General features: G+C 35.4%; 1 protein-coding gene across 3 annotated transcripts in view; it reads right to left on the bottom strand.

Moving 5' to 3' along the window:
• The window catches only part of CSMD3 (CUB and Sushi multiple domains 3), a gene marked incomplete at both ends in the record, with an annotated part of 716,885 nt that overhangs the window by 621,593 nt on the left and 67,640 nt on the right, over positions 1-27,652 (bottom strand). For all 3 annotated transcript variants that reach the window (XM_082479076.1, XM_082479075.1, XM_082479074.1), the window contains one exon: positions 8,971-9,193. In XM_082479076.1, the coding sequence (XP_082335202.1) occupies positions 8,971-9,193 (223 nt within the window). The remainder of the gene's footprint in view (positions 1-8,970; positions 9,194-27,652) is intronic.

Here is a 27,652-nt window from a genome sequence, read left to right on the forward strand (position 1 = left end):
GAAGATAATAATCCTCAGAGGCTGTAAAAGAAGTTTTTCTTGCATTACATGAGAAGTCAAGTAAACCAGGTGGTCCAATATCCATCACCTACTTCAAAGTAGCCAAACTGTCTATCCCAGTTACTCCAGAGAAAGATATCCCATGGAAGGCTGACAATGGAAAAGTCTCCAAAGGTCACTTAGCAGAGAGTTACCTCCACCTTCAAATAATTACCAACACTATTTGGTTGGTTGGTTGGTTTGGGTTTGGGTTTGGTTTTAAATCCTTACCATTTAATTTTGGGCTTCCTTGCTAGCTAAAAGAATGTCTAACCATTTTTTCCTAACTGGTTAAAATCTTGGCTTCTTTGCAATAATGTAAGCATAAGTTCAAGACATCAGCTTCACCTTGTTTGGACAAGCACTTTTTATAATCAGTTTTAATTTTCTATAATTTTCCACTTTGATCGCTGGTTCACAGTGCCTTCTTTTCTTTTCTTTTAATTGCCATTGTTCCCTTCTTCAGTCTGCATTGATCTTTGTTCTTTTTTCCTTCTGTTGCTTTATCTCTTCGTTGGTCTTTGAATAGCACTTACACCTTTTTATTTTCTTTTTCTTTGGAAGGGAAGAGTGTCACCCCTTTTGGTTTTGTTCACTGGCCCCTAAATTCTCAAGTGAAATTTGTTCCTTTCTTCTCTTTCCGGGCAAATAGTGGGGAAAGCTGTAGAACTGTGGATCAGCTGAAGGAAAAATCAATGACTCCATGATCAGCAGTTTGAAGGTGTTTCCAAAGTGCTGAATCCTTAATTTGGTCCTAATCAGCTCACAGTTTCTGCTCTGGTTGCCAATTTGGACAGAAAGTGAACAATGATGAGAGAAGAAAAGCACATGTACTTAGCACATAATAAACAGCATGAGCAGAAAAAACTAAGACAGAGCTACAGTTGCCTTTGATGATAATAGAAAATTTCTGAGGTTCAGTAAATGGTCCATCGTCTCCCTATCAACAACTCTTGGTCTACATCAGTATCCAAAAAGACTTAAACAGGAGAGTGAAATAGGAAGATAACAATACTGAGAAAGGGTCTTTATATGGTTTAAGTAAACAAGGTGTTGTTCATATAAGAAAGAGCTTACAAAGAACAAAAGGGTACACGTGCAAGATGTAAAGTGGAGCTACATACAAGAAAGCTTGGATTCAGAAAGGAGAATCAACACATCATCGTGGCATTTTGCCCAGACAAGACATTGGCACTAACTCTGAGCACACTGTACTACATCTTTTAGTACTGTAGATCACCTAAAGACGAAGGAAATGGGAAAGGAAAGAGCAACTAAAACAAGGTTTAAAGTCAGGAAATTCTGTAAGTGGAAGCCCTGACATAGCAGAATTGGAGGAATAAGGAGGCAGAAGCAAGGAAAAAATGTGTGGCTTTATTTGTCTTCTGGATTTGATGAGAGTTAATATGGGAAAGATTGGGGCACTTGCTAACAAATAATTGCATAATAGATTCCTGAAAAAAAATAAGGTAACAAGTTTGGCTGGGAGATAGTAAAGGGTGTAACATAGATATCAACCTTCACAAAGAATTAAGGTTAAAGTTCTAAGGACCAGAAGAAAAAAAGGCTTTGAGTCAGAAGAAAAACATTACTGTAGCTACCAGGGTGGCATTAGATGGCATGTAACATGCTGGAGGTTACACTCATGTTAGCAGCATAGTCTAATTGCTGCCTGTTTGACCCTGACTTCTATCCATTAAAAGGAGAAACACATATTCAGCATAGAATAAGAAATGGAAAAACAAGCAGAGCCATTAAATGAGGGAACTAGATTTTTTTGCTATTCTATTGCCAACATTCGTTCTTTTGCTAGACTTCCTTCTTTGTAAAATTTCTGTAAGATAATTTTGACAATTTAGCCTACAAAAGATGTAAACTATAATTCTTCCACTTTAAAAACAGAAAGTTTTATAGGCAAAATCTAGTCTTCCAGACATATATTTTCCCCCTTTTATAATTTGTAATTGTTAGTATTTTAATAAATGATATTTATTTTTTAAGTAAGAAAATTACTAAAGTATCCTTGCTTTTACTGTGGGGATTTTTCTGTTGTTTATTTTGTTTTGGCTTAATTTATTCCATTCCTTGAATGTTTTTCAATAAATTTTTAGATGTAGAAAAAAGGATGGATGATGCTAGCATATCAACTGTGTAAAACCAAAATAATTTAAATTATTCAGAGAAAGTATACCTTAAATTTGTAACAGGTTCTGGGCTAAAAGACGATATTTGATTATGTTGTCTGTAATACTTGGCACATTTATGATGGAGAGATGGGTATCTGACAATGCTATCATGCCAGGAGCAGACCCTGACAGGGTGATAGCAGGGTGCTCAACTCAACCGTGTGGGTGTTTCCTTACCAACCGGGGAAAACACTCATCCTGCTCCTACTGTGGTCCTCTAGAACAGTGAAACAGGTCCAACTCCTATGGCATGGTCAGAGCAGCCAGTTTGGCTTCTTGTCCAGGCATGTGCACCAGGACACCCCACAGCAAAATAAGCAGCCAACTCACCTGCCTACTACCCTAAAAATATTTAGTATGAATTAATATCAAGGATTTATTGTAATTTTACGTGTTTCTACACCCATTTTTTTTCACTGCTTTTAATTAGTTGGACCAAAAAAAATTATTTTTAACTTTATAGTCAGTACCACATATTCTAAGTGGACCAATATCTGTTATTTCATATTCTATGGAATTAAAAAAAAATATATTTTAATTTTATTGAAGTTTAGTTTTGAGCTTATTCCTCTGTTATGTGATAACAATTTCTTTTTTGAGTACATTGCAATACCATTATCAAAGTACGAGTCCATTTCTTTAGTATGAAATTCAAACCTTTGGAAGTAGTAGGATGAAGAGAGCATACCCAATTACATTTAATACTAGGAGCATTCCGAAATGTTAAAGATCTACTTACTAATCTTCTTAAAACTTTTTTCTGTTCAGATGGTTGGGGAGTAAATATTAAAAATGTAGGCCTACTCAGGGGGTCAGATGTTTTTGGAGAAAGCAATTCATTGATAGAGAAAAGGCAGAAGATGTCCCCAGTAATTTCAGTGAATTTCTCCTATGCAGCTCAGAAGCACTGATCAGGTAACTCGTGCATTTGATTCTTGTTTGCCTCAGCAGGGAATGCAGATGAAAGGATGATTCATCTTGCTTGAAAACAAGAGATTAGAAAAGATGAGTATTAGCTCACCTTTTAAACACTGAGAATGTTAAAGCTTCTCTTATCCAAGTTTCTTAAGAGGAAATAAACCATGTGTAGGCAGAGAAAAGTTTTCAATTCATCCAATTAGATATTTGGTCACAGTGACCATTTCAACATTTAAAAATATCTCTCCAGATACGTGCTGGTCTTGCAGGCTCTCAAACACAGGCAAAAGGTATATTTATTAAATGCTTAAAAGTTCCAGTTTGTGTTTCCAAACTTCCATACTGTATCCGTCCTTTTGGAGACTACACAGTAAAATTTTCTGATGTCTTTTACCAGAACATTCTGGTAAATCTGTCATTTTCTAAGTAAATTTATTTTTAACTTTAGAAAATGCATAATTTTGGTTACTACAAAATTGCTTTCTGAACATAAATGTATGAAAGATTCTTTTAGTCAACATGAGACAGAAATATACTGGATTGAATGATTCAGTTTATTCCAGCACAATTGCAGCAGGTATGCCTTTTTTTTCTCTGTTTAAAATAGATCTGAATTGGTTTCATTGATTTAATTTAATGTTAATTTTGTAATGAATATTTAAATTTCCAATCAATTAACTGGTTAGGTACTGGCAATTTTGGAAAATACATTCCCTTGGAACTGTGAACAGAGCTTGGGTAAATAATCACAAGTTATTATTCTATTATTTAAAGCTATTTCTAATATCACACTGCAATTTGCAGTAATTAATTAGAGCAGAAAATTATATTTTAAAAATTATTGAGTATGACATCTCCTTTAAAAGTAGTGTTCAATTCTCAGCACCTTACTCCTGAAAAAAAAGGACAAACATACTCTTTGGTATTTACTGACAGTATTTTACGTATTATGCTCAGACGTTTATTCTAAAAAAGAAGAAAACAAGATATTATCCAAGTTGTAAAGTCAAATACTTGCAAGGAAATGTCAGAATTGAGGTTGCCATTCTCTCATCCACCTACATATACACTATGTCACTGCCACTAATAGCACCTTTTAAAATTAATTGTGGTTTCCATATGTCTATTCAAGGAGTGACACAAAGGCTACCCAGTGAACAATTCATATCGCTAGTGCCATACTTTGTTTTGCACAATATCTAAATCTCGCTTTAAAGGCAAGTATTAAATAATTTTCTCCCAGGTTTTTCTATGCAGTGCCAGGGCCCTGAGGAAAACAATAGAGCTTCCTGGTCCCTGACTGGGACTCCCACCCACCACTGCCCATGGGTCCAGGGACTCCATTTCAGCCCACCCTGAGGCACCCAGTCCCTGCTACAGCTCTGTCCCTGTCCCTGCCTCCTGTATGAGCCTCTCAGTCCTACTCTGGGGGGACCTCAGATGGCCCTGTTTATTTTTACTCACAGCTGGACTCCCTGGAGGGACCCTGAGGGTGGTTCCTCTCTTGTCACGTGGGGTGCTGTCGATGGACCCTGTACCAGTCGCTGGCTCTGCCCCCCCTGTGTTCAGCCCCTGCAGGATTGTGCTCTGTCGGTGAGAGCACAGCCTGAGCAGGGCCACCCTTTGGTCCTGGCTTGTGCCCCTCGTGGAGCAGCCCTACTCCTGCCACTCCCTTGTATATGGCAGTAGCTACTACAGTAAATTATTTACAAGTCATACTAAAAAATATTTTCATAACATGCAAAAGGTATCCTCAGATGATTCCAATTGGCTTTTGCAAAGCAGTTGATTTATGTGATATTTTATCAGTTCAAACCATACCTTCCATTAACTTCACTTAAAAGTGGGATTTCTCACCACTAATGCAAATAAAACTCTTCTTTCTCAAGCTGGGCACCCAGAAAATTGAAAACATGTTATTGATATGCATCTTCAAAAATCTTGGCTGAAATGTTTCATCTAGTAACACACAAGAATTCTGTGAAAGGCAGAAATTTTGAAAAAAATGGAACAGGAGTTCTGTCTGGAAATGCAACACTTTCACTCGGAATAGCAGTCAGAAGGATTAGTTACTTTCCAAAAACAGATGTAAACAAAGTTGCAATTTAAAAGTAAACATATAAAAGCAAACATGATTTTTTTTTTTTTTGAGGGATCTAGATGTATAAGTGTGAAAGAAGGGGTACACAAATGTCACAAAGATGCACAGGGAGGGCAACAAGAAAGCCCTAAAAATAGTGCCTATGACATGACCCAGAAAGACGCTCTCATATGAAATATTGTGGAAAGCTTGGATCAAATACAGTAAGTAATACTATCCTTCTGCAAACAGTTAGGGTATTTTTGTAGGTGATTGCAAAAATGATTTATGGAAAGACATGAATTTTATTGCATTTAGTTCACAGCTGTAACTATTTCATGTTTTCTCTATTTATAGTTTGAGACAAAGATATAGCATATTACATGTGCTAAATCAAGCATATACAGTAACACATAGATGAAAGTGTAATATTGACTGTACATTTTCTGTAATGGCCATACCGGACATGCTTCTTTTCCATTTATTATTGTTTAGCTGCCATTTAAGTGCCATCTAAGCCAGCTAAGGTTATTAAGCATTCACTGAAGACAGTCAATGACTGTAAAATTCAACAAGATTCAATTCCAAGGATAACAATTAAACAAAGAAGTACAAAACTGGATGAAGGTGGAGTCAGAGGCCGTGAACTTCACAAATAGCCCAACTGCAAAATCTTTTTCAGTCATATAGAAAACTCTTTCAGTCAAATATTGAAGTAGCAAAATAAATAGAGCAGGCTTGTCTATCTGAGACAATTTTTTTTAGCTGTCAAGTTTTATATTTTACAAATATATCTGTATAGTCCCTGAAAACATTTTTGCCTGTTAGTCACTAGGGTGACTAGTGTTATCTGATTACACTTTCATTAATGTCAATAAGTAAAATGATAAAATTGACTATCATGCTAGAAAGTTTCCGTAAGCAACTGTACCTCAGTAAAACTTTACATGCTAAATAAAAACCTTTTGCAAAAAGAAAACTCTAGAAAACTTCACCTTACTACTTGCTACAGCAGTCTGAGAAAATGCATGTCACCATGAAAGATTTAGTAAAGTTTGCATAATTTCACTATCACACTTTCTTAATTTAGAACCCAATTCTCCACTCACACACTGCTGCACCCACACGTTGGCAATATCTCCTAAGTTTTGCAAAAGTAGTCTATTTCAAGATCTATATGGAGGCTTAATCATTTTTTCTTTTTTAAGTGCTTACTCTATTATTGTCTAGAGGATGCCTTATCCATCTCCTCACCAGAATGTAGTGACATCTTAAATTCACAATACCAAAACTTTTGAGCATGCCAGGCTTCCCTGATTTTCTTCTTAAGACATCAACATTTAAAAAAAAAAAAAACAAAACAAAACTATCCTAAAGCTCCAGCTTTGAAGGCTTATCTTATTATAAAAAGAATCCTGTATACATATATCTATATATGTAGATAGGTACCTACATATCTATATGTACAGATAGATATACATAGATATGAACATACACATGCATACAAATATATATAAACCTTCCCAGTAGCTTGAATAAGATGGACAAAGAAAAAGTTTCTGCCTTTACAAGATGTTATTTTTCTCTTCCTTCCATCCTCCTACCTTTCTTCACCTGTTTTCTCTGATGTTTATTAAAACTGTAACTCAGTAAGAACCATAAGTTCCTAACAGTAATATTTGCTTTACTCTTTTGCACTTGTGCAGAACATTGTTCACATACTCTTTGAGATTACAATTCAGAGTGGATTCACCAATAGAAGTCTTCACTGACAGTGAGGGCCTTTTTGGGCTCCTACATGTGATCAAATCTCCATGTAAATTTTATCATGTTACGTTTTCTTTGTAGTGGACAGATACCGGATTGTTACACAATAGTTAAAAAAAAAATAAAATCAACATTGAATCAACACTTGCCATATAATATCAGGAAAACAAATTCCTTTGTTGGAGTAGCATTATGCAAAGTAAAATGAAACTGGAACTTCCTTGATTAGGAATACATACTACATTCTTCATGACATTATCATAGAACAAAACAATCATAAAAAGGTTTGGGTTGGAAGGGACCTTACATGATCATTTAGTTCCAACCCCCATTGTGTGCAGGGACACCTCCCACTAGAGCAGGTTACTCAAAGCCCCATCCAGCTTGGCTTTGAACACTTCCAGGGATGGGGCATCCACAACGTCTCTGGGCAACCTCTGCCAGTGCCTCACCACCCCCATCATAAAAAATTTCTTCCTTATATCTAATCTAAATCTACCGTCTTTCATTTTAAAACCATTGCCCCTTGTCCTGTCACTACAGGGCCTAGTAAAAAGTCTCTCTCTGTCTTTCTTGTAAGACCCTTTTAAGTATTGAAAGGCCACAATAAAACTTACCCAGAGCCTTCTCCAGGCTGAACAGCCCCAACTCTCTCAGTCTTTCCTCATAGGAGAGGTGTTCCAGCCCTCTGATCATTTTCTTGGCCCTCCTCTAGACCCGCTTTGAAAGGTCCATGTCTTTCTTACGCTGGGGACCCCAGAATTGGATGCAGTGTTCCAGGTGGACTCTCAAAAGAGCAGAGCAAAGGGGAAAAATATCGTGTCCCTTGACCTGCTGGCCACACTTCTTTTGATGCAGCCCAGGATATGGTTGTCCTTCTGGGATGTAAGTGCACATTTCTGGCTTATGTTCAATTTTTCATCTATCAATATCCCCACGTCATTCTCCAGAAGACTGCTTTCAATCCATTCATTCCCCAGTCTGTATTGCAGGTCCTTGCACTTGACCCCTTTGAACATCATGAGTTTCTCATGGTCCCACTCCTCAAGCCTGTTAATGTCCTTCTGGATGGCATCCTGGACCTCAAGCAAATCAACTGCACCGCTTGGCATCATCTGAAAACTTGATGAGGGTGCACTCAATCCCACTGTCCATGTCATTAACAAAGATATTGAATAGTGCCGGTACCTATACAGACCCCTGAGGTACCTATACAGACCCCTGACACCACTTGTTACTGATCTCCATTTGTACATTAAGCTGTTGACTGCAACTCTCTGAATGTGTCCATCCAGCCAATTCCTTATCCATCTAATAGTCTACCCACTAAATCCATATCTTCTCCTTACAGAAGTCAAGATAGATGATAATAAAGTTAACTAGTAAATGTATGGCTAATATATCTGTTACTATTGCAGAATGATTATGTATCCCTCCAGCTGCAAGCTTCCAGAACTCTGAAGTAGACGCTGATAAATAATGTTCTGTGACCCACCACACTCTTAATTTTTGACACTTTTTTTTCACTCTTGTTATCCCTTTGTGTTAGATGCTCATATACAATTGCAAAGAAAATACCTATTATTTCTGTCTTAAATACATTATGTTTTTCCAGTCTCTCTTGAAAGTCTCCTGTTGCAAAGATTACAAGAGTTCCACTGCTACTGGACCACGCAAACTGAGACATCCACAACCTTATATTCAATTTACGTTAATTTATCCATGCTCATATGTTTCTTAATTAACTACTTTTTGTTGAGACAAATTTTTCATGAAGTTTAGATTAATTTTAGCACTTACACAAACTAGAGTTAAAGCACATCATATAGATTTTAAGACATGTATGATTAATTAAGGAAAGTGTACCTTACAGTTTAACTAAGAAAGAATCCTTAATTTCAAAATATTAGCTTTAACTATTTTCTCCGATATTTTTAAGATATGATTAAAAGTTAAGTTTTTATAATGTTTATTCTTTACCTTGTCCTAAAGTTTGCAGGATGAGGATGCCCATCATATAATGACAAATAATCATATTCTTCTTCTAGAGCGAAAGACTGAAAGACAATCTGTATTCGGTTTCTTTCTTCTGCTATTATAACCCATGTACAGTTTGCACCATTTGGATATCCATATGGGAAGCCAGGGCTCTCTATAGTGCCATTAAGTCCTTTTAAAGTTCCACCACAGGTATAAATAAATCCTAAAAAAAAAAAACAAACAAGGAAAAAAAAGTTAAAAAAAATTAGCAATACATTTTTCTATCAACCTTCAATAAAATACATCATTGTAATTCATGATTTCTAAAAAATTATCAAAATAATTCTTTGCGAGTACTGCATTTAGAAAAGTAAAACCCATTCTTTAATATAAATCCTGACCACTGAATGCAAAACAACCCCACCCACCTAACAAATGTGTTTTCCATACTGTTTATGTAAAGACATATGGTAGCATCTTTGCAAATAAATATACATAAACAACATCTATGACTAAATTTGGTCGCCTATGAGGCAAATTATTTGCATCAATTCCCTTTTTTTGTAAAAAGGAAGAGAAGCAGCCAGAGCAAAGTAAAAGAGTCTTCTTTTGGTGCGGGTCTGATACAGATTAGTTCTATTAACCTTCTGCTGTTCCTCCCCACATTTTGGGACTGGAAGAGGCTGAAAGGCTGTTTATTATGAACAAGGTTTTTTTCATCACTAATTCTGGTTTATGAAATCTGTGTACTTAAAGACCCAATGTGAAATAGCCATCTGTCGTATCATTATATTCTCTCATGTAAATAACTGCATTGTGTATCTATAACCAGAAAGAACTTAGCAAACTTTTCTATATTTAAATAAAATATTAAGACCCTAAGTGGGTGTTGTGGTTTAACCCCAGTAGCCAGCTAAACCGCACACAGCCGCTCGCTCACTCCCCACTGGTGGGATGGGGAAGAGAATTGGAAAGGTTAAAAGTAAGAAAATTCCTGGGTTGAGATAAAGACAGTGTAGTAGGTAGAGCAAAAGCTGTGCATTTAAGCAAAGCAGAATAAGGAATTAATTGGCTACTTTGGCAGGTGGGTGTTACTCCATTTCCCGTAAAGCAAGGGTCCACCACTCCTAAAGGTTACATGGGAAGACAAACACCATAACCCCCAACGCTCCCCCTTTCCTCCTTTCCCTCAGCTTTTATCACTGAACATGATGTCATATGGTATGGAATATCTCTTTGGTCAGTGGGGGCCAGCTGTTCCAGCTGTGTCCCCTCCCAACTTGTTGCCCACCCCCAGCCTATTCACTGGGAGGGGCAACATGAGAAACAGAGAAGGCCTTGACCCTGTGCAAGCACTGTTCAGCAATAACTAAAACATCCTTCTGTTATCAACACTGTTTTGGTCGCAAATACAAAACATAACACCTTAGGATCTGCTATGAAGAAAATTAACTCTATCCTAGCCAAAATCACTACAACGGGTCAAAGCTGAAAGGTGGATCTGCCAATAGATCCTTTTTAACATAAATATCCCCAAATGTCAGAATGGCCCCTACATTCAAAAGCCAAATTTTCCTGGACTGGAAGCAATTTTCTTTTTATATAGCAAATCTGTTTTCTGAGAAAAAGTAGAAAACAAGAACAGTTATAAAAATATCTCCCCCAAGTCACTGTGTCCTGGCAGGGCAGGTCCTTTTCTATACTCTTGGTCTCCGGTCTAATACTCTGTTAGAGCAGTTCCTAACTCCTCTAGGTATTTGGATATTTTTTTCTTTCCATCAGCTTCTCAGTCTGACTGTAAGTTTACATTCCCTCTCCAGGCTTTCTGCCATCTCATCGCTTAAATATCGGATCAGTTTTCCTGCTTTGCCTTTTGCACCCCTCAAGTTTCTCTTCCCCAAGCATGCTCAGAGCGAGCCCCCTCTGCGAGCGGGGGGGTTTCAGCAACTGAGAGAAAGCACAAAGCGCTCAGCTGCTCAGCGTGCTCCTTCAGAGAAACATGATATACATTTCATAACCAACTACAAACAAACAAACCAGATGCCGTCTCTTTAATTACACACACATGTATATATTTGAGCTCATTAAATCATCTTCTTTATGGCACATTCACAAGCTTTTCTTCGTGTTGAGCATTTAAATGTGCAGAGACCCCGTTCTCTGAAGTACCAAGCAGAAATCTCTTACGATTTTACACTTTGTATTGCTACACTGTAAAGTAACTTCTCTTGACAACAGAAGAGAGACACATCCAATATTTTCATCTTGTTTTTTTTTCATATTTCTCAAATGATGAAAAAAGATGTCTCTTATGAAGTGTGATTACTCTTTTACTACAAATATCAGTATATCATAGATATATAGGACAGAGGGAATGGAGATCATCTTAGAAAGTAATTAGGGCTTTATTTGCCTCACCTGACATGTATAGAAATTTTACCTTCTACTGAAAATTAGCTTAGAGAATTCATTTTCATATCAGTGCCTACACACTTTCATTTATTATCAACCTTCATTGCTAGGAGTCTGTTTTGTTTATGTCTTTCTGCATCTTCCTCATACTCAAACTATTTTTAAATCTTCTTTATGTGTCATTATTTATTATTTAAGCTCAGCTGTTTTATTTAGCACTTTAAAAATCTGTTGGAATACAGTGCACGCACAAGCCACTTTACAAAACTAAACTATTTACTCATCATAAGATCTTCTTCCTAGAAATCTAGCACCTCCCACCAAATATAGTCACTGGAATAAGACTTTTAAAATAGCTAAGCGTGCATATATTTATCAATTTAGGTTTTCCTAGAAATATCTTTGTAAGGCCTACTTTAATTGAATTAGATCTTAAAATTAAATAGCATGCATTGTGAATTTCTGTGCATCTCCCCAGACTAAGTGTGGGAAGCACAGTGTGAACTTTGGCTCAAAGTCCATAGTTCAGAACTTGTGTCAATGCTGCTGTATCTAAGTCAGGGTAGCTACCAATTACATATGTTCTGTTCTATTAATTCAATGCAAGCTATAAAGAACAACTTAAATAATGGGTCTTTGGTGACCAAACTAAAATTATATTTTTCCAAAAAAAGGACAGATCCAAAACAAGGAGAAAGTGCCTTGTGAGATGATACTCTACTTATTAAGGAATGTAATACTTCATATTGGATCCAGTAATTGTTCCTATCCATACATATATATGAAAGATAAACTTCCATGGCATATAAAAGTTTCACTTATTCCTTTTACTCCATATCTAAACTGTAACAAAAGAGAATTATTCATATGCTGCAAGATGATATAACTTGGATATTTTTCAGCAATGACTATCAGAATGTAACACAGCTATGCATGTGTCAGTAGATACATTTTTAGTTCCAAGAATGAACAAAACAAGCAATGAAGTTTGATTTTGATAGATCTACCCTTTTAGTCTGTAAAATAAAAAAATAATGCCAACAGAATCCATACAACACGCACTTTAATCTCTGCTTTCATATGGTAATCCATTCTGTAATGCTCTTCACCTTGGCAAACCAACTTGGTTAAATTCAATATAGACAACATGCATTAACTGACTGGTCTGATCAAATGTTGAAGACATGACGTTTATTTTCATGAAGCAAAATTCATGCTGAAATAACTGGCAACATATACTGTGATCTTTTTCATCTAGATTTCAGAACTAGCATTCAAAACAGAATTTATTTGCAAACTGTTTTTCATTAAAGAGGAGTTTGATTCAAAGCATGAGATAAAGAATTTTGAAAAGCTTGAAGTTAGACTAGAAAACAAAAATACTTGTTGAAGTAAGCGTGAAGATGAACACCATCACTGATTATAGTCTTTTAATAGTATGATTCAAAGATTCCATTGTATTGTTTTCTACCAGATTTTAAAATTCAGATGTTTAATTCTCATCAATTTAACATGGATAAATATTTCTTGAAATTATAAAACACTGCTGCTCTTCCTGATTTCAGTCATCCTTTGATTCATTGTGGAATTACAGTAAGCATCAGTAACCTCAGTTCTTACTTAATCTGTTTATTAAACTTTCATTGCTTTCCAACAAAGCAAGTAATACTTAACACGATATCCATACCCCTTGCCCTTGGATGTCCCATAATTATACTCACTCAGCACACTACAAGATTGTCTTTTGTTTTTTTTTTTTCCTCCTGACCATTCAATTATACTGTTTAATAACAGATTTCCACACCTCTCACCTTTCAAGTACTCCACACCTTTTGTTTAATCTCCTTTGTTTAATGTATTCTTTAATAGCAGTCATCACCGTAAGATAATTATACTGTGCCTGCATTGATTAACACACTCAGACGTTTCTAAGTTGCTTGTGTATTTCCTTCTAAAGAGGTATTCAGTACTTGCTATCATTTACTTTAAGAGCAAACTGAAGGTGAGTTGTTCATATGCTGCATTTTTTCTTCTGTATCTTTTCTGATATCCCAATCTTCTTTCATCTCTTTCGCTTACACCCATCTTAAAGCACAGTCAATGCAACACCTTTTTCTATTTGCGATCTTTGATCACCGACTTTCTCTGGCAGCAAGGACCAGTTAATTTTCATGATGATGATAAATAAGGATGGATTGTTCTCCTAATTCTCTTCTTTTGTGCTGGATTCTCTTTCCGTTGACTTGCATTATCATCACCTTATGTTTTATGGTGTCTGTGTGTTCAGGCTTTTTGTTTCCTTATTCTCCCCTATAGTCCTGTTTGTGAAACCTCTTGCTTTTGTAGTTTCATATTATATTCTCACATGTGTTTAACACTTCAGAGAACCTATTGGAATGTTACAGTGGTAGATTTCATAGTAATGTGAATCCTTCCCTATTTTGTGAACCCCTTTCTCCCTCCTGGTAATCCTTCCTCTTTTTGGAAAATATATATACAATCTTCCTTTCTAAACCATCTCAGCTTCTCTATCATTTTAATTTTTCTGACATGCCTTACAGCAAGATCTTTGAGTCTATTTACAAAATGGAGACAAGGAAGCTCTCATCAGATGTAATGACTTTATTTTACTTTGTAATATGTTTGAAATTTACCTTTTTATCTCTTATCATGTCTTAGTTGTCTTCCACGTATGCTTTTCCATTTCCCAATAAGCCTCTTTTCTGCATAAAACAAGCCTTCTTTCTCTAACCTTAACTTCCAACACAATGTTTTATTGACTTTTTTCACATCATTACAAACATGCAAGATAATTGCCTCCTTTGATGTACTGGATTTACTTCCTTCCTACTCTCCACCTTTCTCTCTGCCTCCCTCAAATGTCCAGCAGCTTGCACACTTCTTTCTTTCTCTGCTGTGATTTCACAACACGTGTAAGTGGTGACTTTTACAGTGACACTCACTGGTCTCCTTTCCCACCAGAACATTATAACCCCCTAATTCTTTCTGACTCATTTTCCTCCTGTCCTAGGCACGGAAAGTGCACATGCCAGCAGCAACCCTGCACCACAGCACTCCAGAACAGAAGTACACTACACCTGTGTAGTGGTTCACAGAGGGGTAGGGATCTGTCGCACCTACAAGGCATTGCTGTTACAGAAATGTCTATCTTGTATTCATATAGACCTCAATGCCTGTTGAACCCAGTACTTTGTACTTCAAAGAATCCTTTTCTCATCCATCTCAGCTCCAACAGCATCTTTTACAATGAACTTTCTACCAGCTGAGCAAAGTCTATATTTAATATTTCCCCTGACCATTAAAAAAAAAAAAAAGATACACCAATACACCACAGATTAATGATGTGATTTTTTCTTTTTTAAGTTCCCAAGTCATAATAATTTCTTCTGTTGTAGTTATGTCTGTCTCTGTGGGTTTTTTTTTTTTTTTTTACTTTCTATTTTTTGTGAATCATTCTGGTTTATATATATAATGCTTATTTCCTTGATTTTAGACTTTTCTTTAGTCTAGAGAAATTTAGGCATGCCTAATAAAGTCTTGTAAAACAGACAAAAATCTTTTGTTTGTGAAGTGCACAATGTAAGAACACCACTGTAGTGCCTCTGTGAAAATCAGATTTTATGAATTCCAAGAAATCTAAGACTTCTTAACTAAGTTGCATTTCAGTTTGTTCTTAAAAACATTTGCTTTCACAAAGAAGATATTTGAATGCTTATTCTCTGCACAGCTTACTCGAAATTGTGCCAATATGTAGACATTATAAAGTTTTAAAAGAAGCTTGTTTTAAGACGCTTTATCTATGTTTCATATTGTTTGAAGGTTATGAGAAAAGACAGTTATACTTCTTTGCAAATAATTGGGTAAGATAGATTGTCTTGCCCTTGCATAAACTTTTAGAAGTTACCAAAATGACTTTTCCAATCATTTGGTAGGGCTGGCTGGAAACCCTATAACATGCTCAGTGGAACTGGTACAGAATACTAGCCAAAAAGAAGCTATCACTGTAACGTACTTATCACTGCATTTGAAGGACTGTATGGAAGCAATGTTTTTCCTCCAAAGAGTAATTTCTTATCTCTGTTTCAGCCACCTTTTCTGAAAGAGGTACAGAAATATTTTAATGTTGTCTTCTGTTTGTCTCAGTTGTGAAAACCAGAAGAGGGACAAAAGATTCTGCCCGCTCATGTCAACATTGAGCATGTTTCTTCTTTTAAGAAACATAAGGTCTGAAAAACAGCAGGACTGCTCACCTTCACATGGAATCCATCCTAAGGAATTGAAGGCTTAAAATGTCAAGGTGGCAAAATAAACCACCGGGTCTCATTTAACAGAAGATTCTATAACTATATTTTTGTGTATATTAAAATAAATACTTATTTTCATTCTGTCTATTTCTTGTTCTAAACCAGAAAACTGTTATTTCCTATAACTGAAAACAAAAAGACTTCAGCTTCAATAGAGTTGCCAGTCTTTGAGGAACTTTAAAAAAGATGTTATATATATCTACCAACCTGTAAGTCATTCAACAGAAAAAGATTATCACTTTCATAGGAAAATACAGGGTTTTCTCCCTTACCCCTAGGCACGTAATTACTTTGGTTTGTACATAACTCTTTGACAGGGAATAGCCTTCTGCTTTTATATTAAAAGCATTGTTACAACTGCCACAAACGAAAGTCTGGTTTCAGCAAAGTCAGCCGAAATACACTCAAGTTTTTTATCCCCAGTATGTAATTAACTTTCCTTCTAAGGATATTTCAATACTTCTATCCCATTCCTCATGTAATATCTCAAATGCCTTATAAACAAGGGATTATCTACTCCAAAATAACTGCCTCCTTGCTCATGCAGCCAGAGAAGGGTAATCTCTCAGATGTGACAAACATCTGGGCAATTGAACTAGACATAAAAACAAGAGAGGACATTTGGAATCTCATCAGAGAATGAATTAAAAATCTTCTCTGGGATTGAAAGCCTGCCATATTTAATACCCCTCACACATACTAGCGCTGCCAAACTTGCAGGAGAATCAGATTTCTCGTGTTTGGGGAGATGGTACATAGAAATTAAAGGTGTTTGGGTTTTTTTAAGAAAATTTGGTTTTCAAATAATATAATCTCTGGTCTCAGTGGCATTTGGCCATCCTGCTTCTCTCTCCTGTGTTTGAGAATAATCATTTGGTGCTATCACATCCTCATTTTAGGAGAAGTAACTGTGAAAAGTGACTTCGTTAGTACTCTAACCCTGTGCTCTTTTTTTTTTTTCTTCTACCTACTCTTCCTGCAATTCTTCCACCTGAAAAATGGAAAGTAACCAGCATACAAGCAGAAATTGATCCAGAAATCTTCTCAGCAGCCTTAAAGAGAACATCATATTAAAGGCATGGCTGAAAATGAATTAATGCAGATTTCTTGTTTGATTACATGAGAAATTTTCTCTGTAGAAAAGATATGAACAGACATTCCATTGCAAAGATCAGTTGTTGAAATAATTATATTTATTTTACTTTTCCTTTTCACTGTTTGCTTTTTTGCAAAGCTAACCACATGTCCAAAGGTTTTGTACTGTGCTTCATTTGGTGTCTCTCTTTTTTTTTTTTTTTTTTAATGTGTGAGCTGAGAAACTGTTAATTTCATGACTAAATCAGAATATTCTTTAAGTTAGCTTAGAACCATCACTTAACAAGCCAAAATGACACGTAAGACCACTCCCAGACTAGTATGGACTACCAATAGCATTTTTTAAGCATTTCTGTTCTTTTAGAAATAGCAAGTCTTAATTTGCATAAACTTCCCAATTGATTTTCAAATAACATACCTTAGAGCAAAATTGTCTTTTCATTAAAATTTGCTGGTCAGTAGACAACCCTTTCAAAGGGAACTGCATGAAAGACAGTGGCAAGATACAACGACTGCAGTAGCAGGTCAAGCTAAAACTTCTGAAGTAGTTTATTGTTTAGTTGAATCCATGCAATATATTGCTTCTAAAGCTTTGCATTTATTTCTTATTATATTTCAAATGTTGATAGAGAAAAAAAAATTGCTGCAAAGTCAGGGTCTTTGAGTCTCTAGGATATAAGTAGATAACAAGACTTGAAAAAGTTATATTTGGAAAAAAAAATAAAGAGTAAAGTAAGTTGTCCACAGCAGAATAATTAACAATACTGTGAAATTGGTAAATATCAGAATTCTTAAATAAGGGAAACAGCCACACAATAAGATGTTTCAAAGGTCTTCACTCTTGGCACTAGTAGAATATAGGCAAATAATATCTTTTAAGAAAAGGTTCAAACAAAAGTAACTTCTGCAGAAATTAAGATACATTTAGTACTACACTTTTAAGTTAAAGTTCAAATGTCAAAAAAACTTAATTACAGTTTTCACACTGATTGTATTGTAACAGCAGAACAGTCAATATAATGCTCACTTGAATTCCTTAAATTTAAAGCCCATTGGCATACACAGTAAACCTCTGTCACTGTATAGTTGGTTCATTAAAATCTAGGATCTGGGATATGGACCTGACTAATGAGATTTACACAAAGACTTAATCTAGTAAAGAAAAAAAAAAAAAAAGAAAAAGAAAAAAAAATTACAGTATATTATGTCTGGTATTTTGAAATCTTGCAGCAGTTTCAGATAATTGACAGAGCACAGATTATTGCAAATCTAAGTAACCTGTGTAAATTAGTATATAGCCTTAGAGAAAGAAAAAAACACTTTCCATAATCCTTCTAAAACATCACAGATTTAGTCAAACTCAAAAAGGGAGAGGCGAGAAGGGGGAAGAAAACCCAGAATTATGAAATGTTCCAGTAAGTGTTCAGATAGGAAATAAACATTATCAAATAAATATGATGCTGGTTTGAAGTGACTTCAACAAGATTAGAAAAGACTTTGAAGACTCAGTGCTTGGAAAATCAGGACAAAAATGTTTTAGGTTTCTGCCAATAAAAACTGAACATAGGAATGTCCCGATACTTGCTGTACACTACCACAGACAGTCTTCCTATATTCTATTTCAAAAAATAACAGACAACTTTCTATGGCAGCTTGGATTGTTTCAGATATAAAAAAAAACAAACAAACAAAAAAACCCTAGAAAGTCTTTTCATCCACGCACAGGAATTCCCTTCAGAATAGATGTAATTAAGAAAAAAAAAAACAAAAACAAAAACAAAACAAACAAACAAACAAAAAACAACAAAAACGTTCTTGCTTTAGATCTCATGGATATTCAGACTTTTGAACCTCTGCTCTAAAACTGGGAATTAAAAAAAAGATCTAACAAATGTTTCACACTTCTGGAACATCACCCTTCTCAGTGAAACTTAAGCGTTCTCAGTGAAACATCTATAAAAACCTGATGTCAATATCTATTCTGTGATGCCTTTACTATGGGATTTGGACCATTGTACCAAATGCAAACCATACACTCTACAACAGCCTAAACTACCTGAGGGCAGCAAAATTAAAGATGTGTTCAGACTTAAATGAAGAGCCAGTTGGAAAAAATGACTATAATCTTTGATCTACTCCAAACAGTGACAAAATATTCTGAGTTAAATATGAGACAGCTTTTCTGAAGATGGGCAAGTAGAACAAAAGTTAAAAAGAGAAAATGCAGTGAAGATCACTACAGAGTAAAGAAAGAAATGTACTTCCATAAGTAGGCACGTAGACACACAGACACACAGCTATGACAATATGACACACTCGGGTGGGTTTTCTGTTTTTTTGTCATATAATAGTGAAAAAAAAACCAAACACTTCAATAATCAAAAAGCCACAGACTATATATGGGTCAAGTGAATGCAGGGAGGTCAGGATAAAGTCTCATGAAGGATTTGACACTATGAGGCAGTTTCTGACACAGTTCTTAAAAATGGAGAACAATTTAAACATATTGTAAACTAATGATTATCAGTGGTAGATATTCAAGCATTATATTTCTACAGATTTTTCTGTTTGAAGTCCAATTTTATGGCTTAGGAATCTCATATCAAGCCAGTGATTTTAAACAAATTTTATTTTATATCAGTTTATTTTTTTAATTTTTAACAGATATTACCACAGTGTTTGTGGTAAATCTGTTTGTGATTTTTACAATGAATTACTAAATGGAAATGTCTGTGCTGAGGGATCTAGGGTTTTTCTAAAAGGAAAAAAAACCCAAACCTCCAGGCATAAAAAGCACTAAACCAACCAGAAAGTTTAGTTGGGAAAAATCTTTTGAAGAACAATGTTTTATGTGCACTTCTTAAAATACTGTATGTTGTAATAAGATTTCCTCAAGACAAACATTTAAAAAACATTTTAGAAACATAACTGAATTCTGCCTTCATTTACTCATAAACTTTCTTAAAAAAAGTAATTTTTGATTGAAGCAGCATTTTACTGTATAATAAAAATCCTTCTAATCTGTAAATCTACAGACTGTTACGGCTTTTTCAATGCTTTCATGTGTCTGAATACAAAAGTAATCTTTCAGATATTGTCAGTTCTGCTCACTTTTAAATTTTGAATGAATTTCCATTGTACATTTCTGAATTTACAGTAGGTCAAATTATTAACATCTTTACCATCTACTTCTTTCTAAGTGTCATAAATGTATTTTTTTATCATAAGCCTTATCTCTTGCCTTGGTTACAGAGCCAAGCAATACAATCAGGTACTATTTCAGATTTTATTTTGGTCCCAGTGCTTGCAGGACCATTGAAGCTGTTGCTATTACTCTATATATTTATTCTGGTCCTTTCCGGAGACAACCTGCTTCATTGTAAAAGCAGCCAGATGAACTGCATACCCCGAGCTTTCAAGGAGATGCCCAGCACATTATAGCAAAGTTTTGGGAGCTCGTGTGAATAACTAGGCTTTAAACTTCAGCTAATGAGTAGTTTTCCTGGGCAGCTGTCCTTACTATGACAGCGAATTACAGAGAGAGGAGCAAGGGAGAGCACATTAACTGATTCATCCACCCCAGCTGATTTTGCCGGTCTACCAAGTGAGATAAGAACCACCATGTAGAGTCATCATCACCAACAAAAGCTGAATTTTCTCTTTGCCTGGCTAGTTAAAACCTGGGGCTACGCTGTGTCTATTTGCAGAAAGGGGAAAGAGGAATAATATTACTGGTGTCTTCTTTTCCCTCTTCCCTTGAAAATAACAGAGAAACAAACAAAACCCCAACCACTCCATCCCAGCATCAATAAAAAACCCATTTGTTCTCTAGAGCTGACCAGTTACCCTTTTCCATATTCCTGCCAACAACATCTTCTAACCAAAACTGCTGGATCACCCAAACTTGGGGTGCAGAAAAAAAGTTAGATGAAAAGGTTATGTGACAAGTCAGATGGAAAAATTTCTTTTAAAAGTCATAGAAATGGGAAGCAAAAATATTTAGGTAAACAGTTCTGCCTTGGATGGCATAGTTTAACTCGGCATGTAAATCTCTTTGAGAGAACAGTTATACCATTCTGCTTTAATAAATTATTCTTGTAAATACTGAGATTTTATTGTTGGTTAAATGTCTTCATGTTAATTTGTATGGGACAAACAAATTTGGCATATTACTTCTTTTTGCAGTATTTACTGATTGGAATTTGGACAGACTTTAGCTAATGTGCTAGGTACTAAGTATTCACAAATGCCTTTCATACTATTACACTATTACTGTTCCCATGCAAACACTTTACGTGTGGGAAAAATGTAGATGCCTGATCTGCGTCTTTCTTCCTGGGCTTCATCTCGTATCAACACAAAAAAAAACCCCAACACATTGGTGCTAATTATTTCTTGAGACTTAAAGACGATTTGTTGCATAATAACCCTTGGCATAACCTTGGACATTCCTCCCTCTCAGCCATTAATACTCAGCAGGGACCAGTTTCTCTTTTTATCAAGTAAGCAAAACATAGTTTTCTATTAAATTGTGTGACTTTACATCTTTAATTGATGTGCTCTGTGGTTTTAGCTTATTTAACTTTTTGGCAACTGGTTGATACTCCAAGTGTCTTATCCATTCTGCAGTACTGATGTTTGCTTTCAGTAGCTAATATTTCTGAAATTAATAAGTACCCGCCATTTCTGAAAAAAAAAAAAAAAAAAAAATCCTGGTAATAGTGCCACTGGCTTATCATGAATAACCAACCCTTCTGACACGACAAACTAGCTCTAACAGGAAAGCTATTACTTTGAAACAAATTCTACTGCATTGAAACATTCTCAGTAGTAAAGTATCTCAATAGAGTATTAAAGCTTGTTCAATTCTGAACAAGGAGAAGAGAGACCTTTGTGTCTTGCTGAGGTTGAATCAGTCATATTCTCTTTATTAAACATGAGATAATAGCAGTGTCTTACTTAAAATTTTCAGGTGTGAGTTGTTTTTTTTTTTGTAAGCCTTTAAACAACGTGTACTTTGATTTTTATTTTAGTATTGAAAAAATAAGAATATGATCCTCATGGCACCTTAGGATAAATATTAAGGATCTCACTTTTTTTTTTAATCTTTTTTTTTTTTTTTGTCCCCCTAAATCAAATATATGTTATTGTGTTGTTGGTTACTGATTCCCTGCTTCTTTGGGGTAATTGAAAATGTCTGCTTATAACAGAGCAATGAATAACACAGAGGCAGCCTTTTGCATGGGAAGTATATGAAAATGATTGATTTCAGTGTATATGCACGCATGTAAATGCATGAAGACAGATACTGATAGATAGATACTAAGGCAGGCAAAGCACACACGTATAACACTTCTCAAGGAAACTAAAATGTTCTTTCTAACACTCTACACCGACCACTGTGATAAGGAAATGCTCAGTCTCATACTGCATAAAGTGTAGGAGTTGTTGTTCAAAAGAAGAAAGGCTCTTCTAGTAGTTTAGGAAGTCAGAGTGGCTTTGCGTTGTTGTGTATCAAGGTTAAAATATTCCCTGCTTGCAGAAAGTGGGATTCAGGGAATCTAAAAAAGGACTGCAATACAAGTCCTTCCAGAAGAACCTGGAGAGACTTCCTTCAAAGGTTGTGAATATTTTCTCACAGCACTTTGGAGGAAGGTCTGGGTGCATTGAAAATACACCAACCACAGTACCAGTAGGTATTGTACCTTAAGGACACATGTGGCAACTCTATTTGCTACAAGGGGATTGTATTTTAAGATCTTTGTTTAGTGCGTAAATTACAAGAGAAACATCATTGTTTGTAGCTGAGAAGCAGAATGGTACTGCAAATGCGTAGTATACTGTTTCATCGTGCTCAGTCTGAGACAAGAACAGGGAATTCGGATTGAGTTTTAGTAAAACAATACCAGACAAGGGGGCATGGCAGAAGACTGCACCAGTCAAAAAGCTTTGACTATATCAAAGAGCCTGTCTCAGAGGAGATGTGACCACCTTGTGTGGCAGTCTATTCGGTGATGGTTGGTGCAGCTGGAAGCAGAATTGAATGGAATGTTTGGATATAACTTTCCTTTTTTTTTTTTTTTTTTACCATATAATAAAAATTTGTTAATCAAGTCCTCTTTGAACGTATATCCAAATACATTTTATTAAGGTTTCTTAGTACCAACACGAACTTCTGGTATAACTAAAAGTGATATCCCATGTAAAAGCCACCTGTTCACAGTAATTATTGGGGTATACAAAGCTCTATTTCAAGTCCTCGTTCTCTGTGTTCTCCCAATTTATGTGTCCCGCAGAGTACTGGACACAGGTTACTTGCAAGCCAGCTTCATGCTTGTATCTCCTAGGGTGTCTTAGCTCTCATTTAAGTTGTTACTTAGGATCAAAGCCAAATTTACAAACCTCCATATTCTGTTTCTGTAAAAGCAGGGTTTTTTTCCAGCCTTAATTTTATGTCCAGTGACAACTCTGCCAGTGTATCCAGAATCCTTTGACTGCTGAATGCAGTCCAGGGTTTTAAGTCATCTTTATGTTCCAATACTGACATTTATTCTTCTTTCATCTGCTTACAAATGAGATACAAAGAGCAGAATTTGATTAAATGTGGGTGTTTACAATGTCCTAACAGCAAGGCTCCTGTTATTATCAGTGGAGTGCTGGACAACAGATTCAGTGGCACTTAGTCATGTACATCAGACTGTAATCAAATAAACTGACTCCATATAGTCTCCATCAGCTATAACACAGATTTGAATACCTCGATCAACTTAGACACCTGCTCTGCAGGCGCCTAATGTCAAGTGAAGGAATCCTGCCTAAGACACATCTGCCATTTAGTCCTTTCCAATGATTATATCAATGCCTTTTTTCTTCCCAAGCAAGACAAGGACAGAGTAAAACCAGGCAAAAGTGGGCAATTTCTCAGAGTCCTCACTGTTTACTTGTGATGATACATGTACGGTTCCACAGTGCTTTCTTTTCCTCTGCCTCTCCTGAAGGAGATGAGGGCCAGGTACCTGCACAGTGCACACTCACTCAACATCTGGTCTCCATTTCCTGCCTGTGCATTACAACACAAAGTTGCCATCATTGCTGCCATCGGTGTAGTACGCACAGAGGAATGCAAGACAGCCAGCAATGCAAGGAGAAATCTGTCAGCAGTATCCATCAGTACTAACTGAAGCCATCACACCTGGTTGGTAATGTCAGGAGCATCAAGCTGGTTGTTTCTCCCTGTAACAGGTTCCTCCCAGAACCAAGAGGTGCAGAAGGTAAGCAGGCTGCTCATCTGCTCTCTCAAATGCTAAAATCAGACTTTTACGTGCACAGGGTGGAGATGATGGAGAGAGGACAATGAAGAGGGAGAGAACAGTGTGTAATATCAATACCGCTTAACCAGCTCTTCGAGAGAAACACAGCTCTGCAGCTGGTGCAAATGAATGGTCTGCACTGGATTTCTTTTTAGAGTGCCCCAGCTCACATTACATCAGTGAGCAGCAGCAACAGCTTTAAGGGAACAACCGTAAGCATTTGAACAAGGGCTAGAGAGCAAGAATAGTACTCGGTGAAAAACATCTTAACAGTAACCCTCTGTCTTCCTCCTTCCCACACAAAATATCTTCTCTTCTTTTTGTTACAAAACTGCTGTATCTGTGCAAAATGTGATGCAATAATGAATTTTAATTAGTGCTTTGTATGCCAATGGAAATTTCTACAGGAGTGAGGAGTGGTATATTCTTTTCTCTCTTATTTACTATCTCTATAATTAGGACTATGTGATTATGCTATCAGTGCAGTGGAATGAAAATGGAATCCACACCCAGAATGAATAATTTACCCAGTCTGAATGGAAATTATAGAATTTTCAAACAAAAAGTAATTATATTTTTCTGTCTCTCTTAATTACTTTGTTGTAATTTGAGGGATGTGACTAAGTTATTAATGCAGTGTAATAAGCTGAAATCAATGCACAGTGAACCTTACAACTTTTAAAAAATAGCACTTACTTCTTGGATGTAAAGGATGTGTTCACTTTGTTGAATTACTGCGGCAAAGTGAATATGATTTATGTGGAGGGGAGGGAATATAACTGCTGCTCAGTGCATTTAAAAATCCAGATTTCTAGGCTATAATAGTGTGCTACTAAGACAGTGTAACTGTTAATATTGGAAAGGTTCTTTGAATATGTAATATGAAGTGGTATATCAAGGCTAAATATTGTTATCATGATTTGGGTTCATTAATAGAGTAACTCTTAGAACTCATCAGAAAGCTTAAAGATAGCAGATCTCCATTTAAAGAAGCTGAATGCCTCTATGCCCAGATTCTGCAACTGTTTTCAAAGCTTAAAAGTTCTTTAAAGCTCTCTGAAAGTTCAGCATATGCGCAATAGGAAAATTCAGAGAGGATTTTTCAGTACTTCAAAAGCAAACAAATCACGGGGACCACTCTAAGAGGTTACCTTTGAAAAGAATCATGCTAGAGTACACTGCATTTGTACTTGTCTGAAAAAGACTTATTAGAACTTAAAGAGAAAATAAGAATTCATTTTAATTATGATTTTTTTTTCTTAAGTTATGCTGGACTTAATGTATTCAACACCATATGAAACCCATCCATTAGCTATACTTTGAAATAAGAGATTAGATACCCAATGATGTATTCTAATATTCAGAAATGCTGACAATAAGGCAGCTCCTGATAAGAATCAGACTGTTAATTTACATGAATAATCAATATATTTTTAGATTTAATTTAGAAAATGTGGGACACTTTCTCTTGATCTTGTGTCCTTTTTTCACTTTAAGATTGTATTCACAAAACAACTTTACAAAAATTATTCACTTGCCCACAAAAAAAAACCCTGTGATAGTCCAACAGAGATTGTAAAAAAATGAAAACAACCCCAACCCCAGGCATTTGACAAAATGTATAATTTAATAACATCGAGGTATATTTCGAAATTATATTTAGAATGGAGAAAATCAGATTTAACTTGCTTCCTTTGTTTGTACTTCATTCCTTTATCAACACTTCATAAAAATCTGTATTTTTTCTTCTTTAGAACATTTTGCCAAAGAAGACTAATCACTAATTGTGGGTAATGTCTTCCTCCATTGGTCCTATTCAGCAAAACAATTAAGCACATTCTCAACATGAGACATTCTGTCCTGCTTTGTGCATAGATTTGATTAATATTTTGCTTATGTAAATCTGTAATCCTAAATGTTCATAGGGTTAATGACCCCATGCGGAGTAATAAACAGCAAGAAGAATTGAAATAATCTATTTAAAGAGTTGTTAGTGCCTCTATGAAATTACAAATTGATTTTTTTCCTATAAACAGGAGTAAATCAGAACTTGTTTCTTGCAATTCACGAGCAATTAAAGCTTCTGTTTTTATGAAGATATAAGATATAAGATATAGATCTTAATTTTCATTTAAAATCCATAAACATCGAAGGCCTCGGTATTGTGTTGAACCCATGCATTGAAAAACACATCAGGTAACTCCAGTCCACTTAACAGATATCCTTCTGAGTGTTAAGTACTCAAAACTAAATACATCTCGGTTTTTGATATAACACAGCACCCAATTTGTGTCATTATTAAAATACATTCCTTTCATGAGTATTTTTGCACAAATATTCTCTTTGAGTTGTCTTAATGTACTGTGTAACAATACAAGAAAAAATAAGATAAAATTATAATATTTATTGAAATCTTCCATATACTCTTACCTTTGATAATTAAGTTTACTTAGGACACAAAATAGTAAACTTCCCATGTAAAGACAAAATCGTAAACATTACTGTATTCCTATCATTGTCTGATGGACAATATTTTAATATCTTGGTAAGCTTATCTGTTTTAATTTTTGCTACTTTATTTTGTTTCATTAAATATTTGCTTCATTCAGTTACTCCATTTTTATCTTTTTTCAGTATTTACTTCTGCATGCATTTTTTTCTAACTCAAGTCTTCATTGCAATAAAACGTATACTGCTTTTTTCTGCTTTAAGTTTTTTTCTGCTTCAAGTTTTTTTCCACATTTTTTAAAAATTTGTTTAAATATTATTTATCTAATCTTTCTTCAGTGTACTGTGTAAAATGAAAAAAAGTGGAGAAAAGTAGTTTAGGAATAGGATAAAAGAAAATATTTATTGTCAACAATAATTGCTTTTAAAACATATGATTGGAGAAAACATCTCTTTATCTTTTAAACTTCATGTTATGGGAATTTATTGTTTACTTAAGCTAGTAACCTTTCCGTGGCCTGCATTACCTGCTACAGGGGAAGATGACATTGAGATATTGTAGAGAAACATGCTAGAATATTCCATTTGGCTGAGTTACAAGATTTGCAAAATGCCTAAGGAATACTGCAGAAATATTAGCTACAGTTACCGTTCTAATCAGTCCCTACATGTCAAAAAAAATTAAGTCTTAACAACAGGTAAATATAATCATATCCCTGTGAGTTTTACACTTCAATGAGTGACCCAGAATCAGGAAGATTATTACAGCTAATGAGCTCAAGAAAGATGAAAGAACACTTACGGGTTTACACTGAGCTGTTACTGGGTTCAAAAATTATGCCATTCCTGGCCACTTTTCTCTTTAATTTTCTCTAACTTCTTGTTTCGTGGTATTCGTTATGGCAAAACATTTCTATTAAAAGTTAGAGAAAGGAGTTCATACATCATATCATTAATTTATGAGGATCAGACCTAAATGATTGCAGAGCGACATAGCTACATTGACTTCAAGCTAAGATAACCATGCCACCTGAAGATCTAGACTCAGGAAAAAAAAAGAAGGAAAACATTACAGCTCTGCAAGTAGTATCT

The sequence above is a fragment of the Vanellus vanellus genome (assembly GCF_965231255.1).
Source record: "Vanellus vanellus genome assembly, chromosome: 2".
In the NCBI taxonomy this organism is placed as follows: Eukaryota; Metazoa; Chordata; class Aves; order Charadriiformes; family Charadriidae; genus Vanellus; species Vanellus vanellus.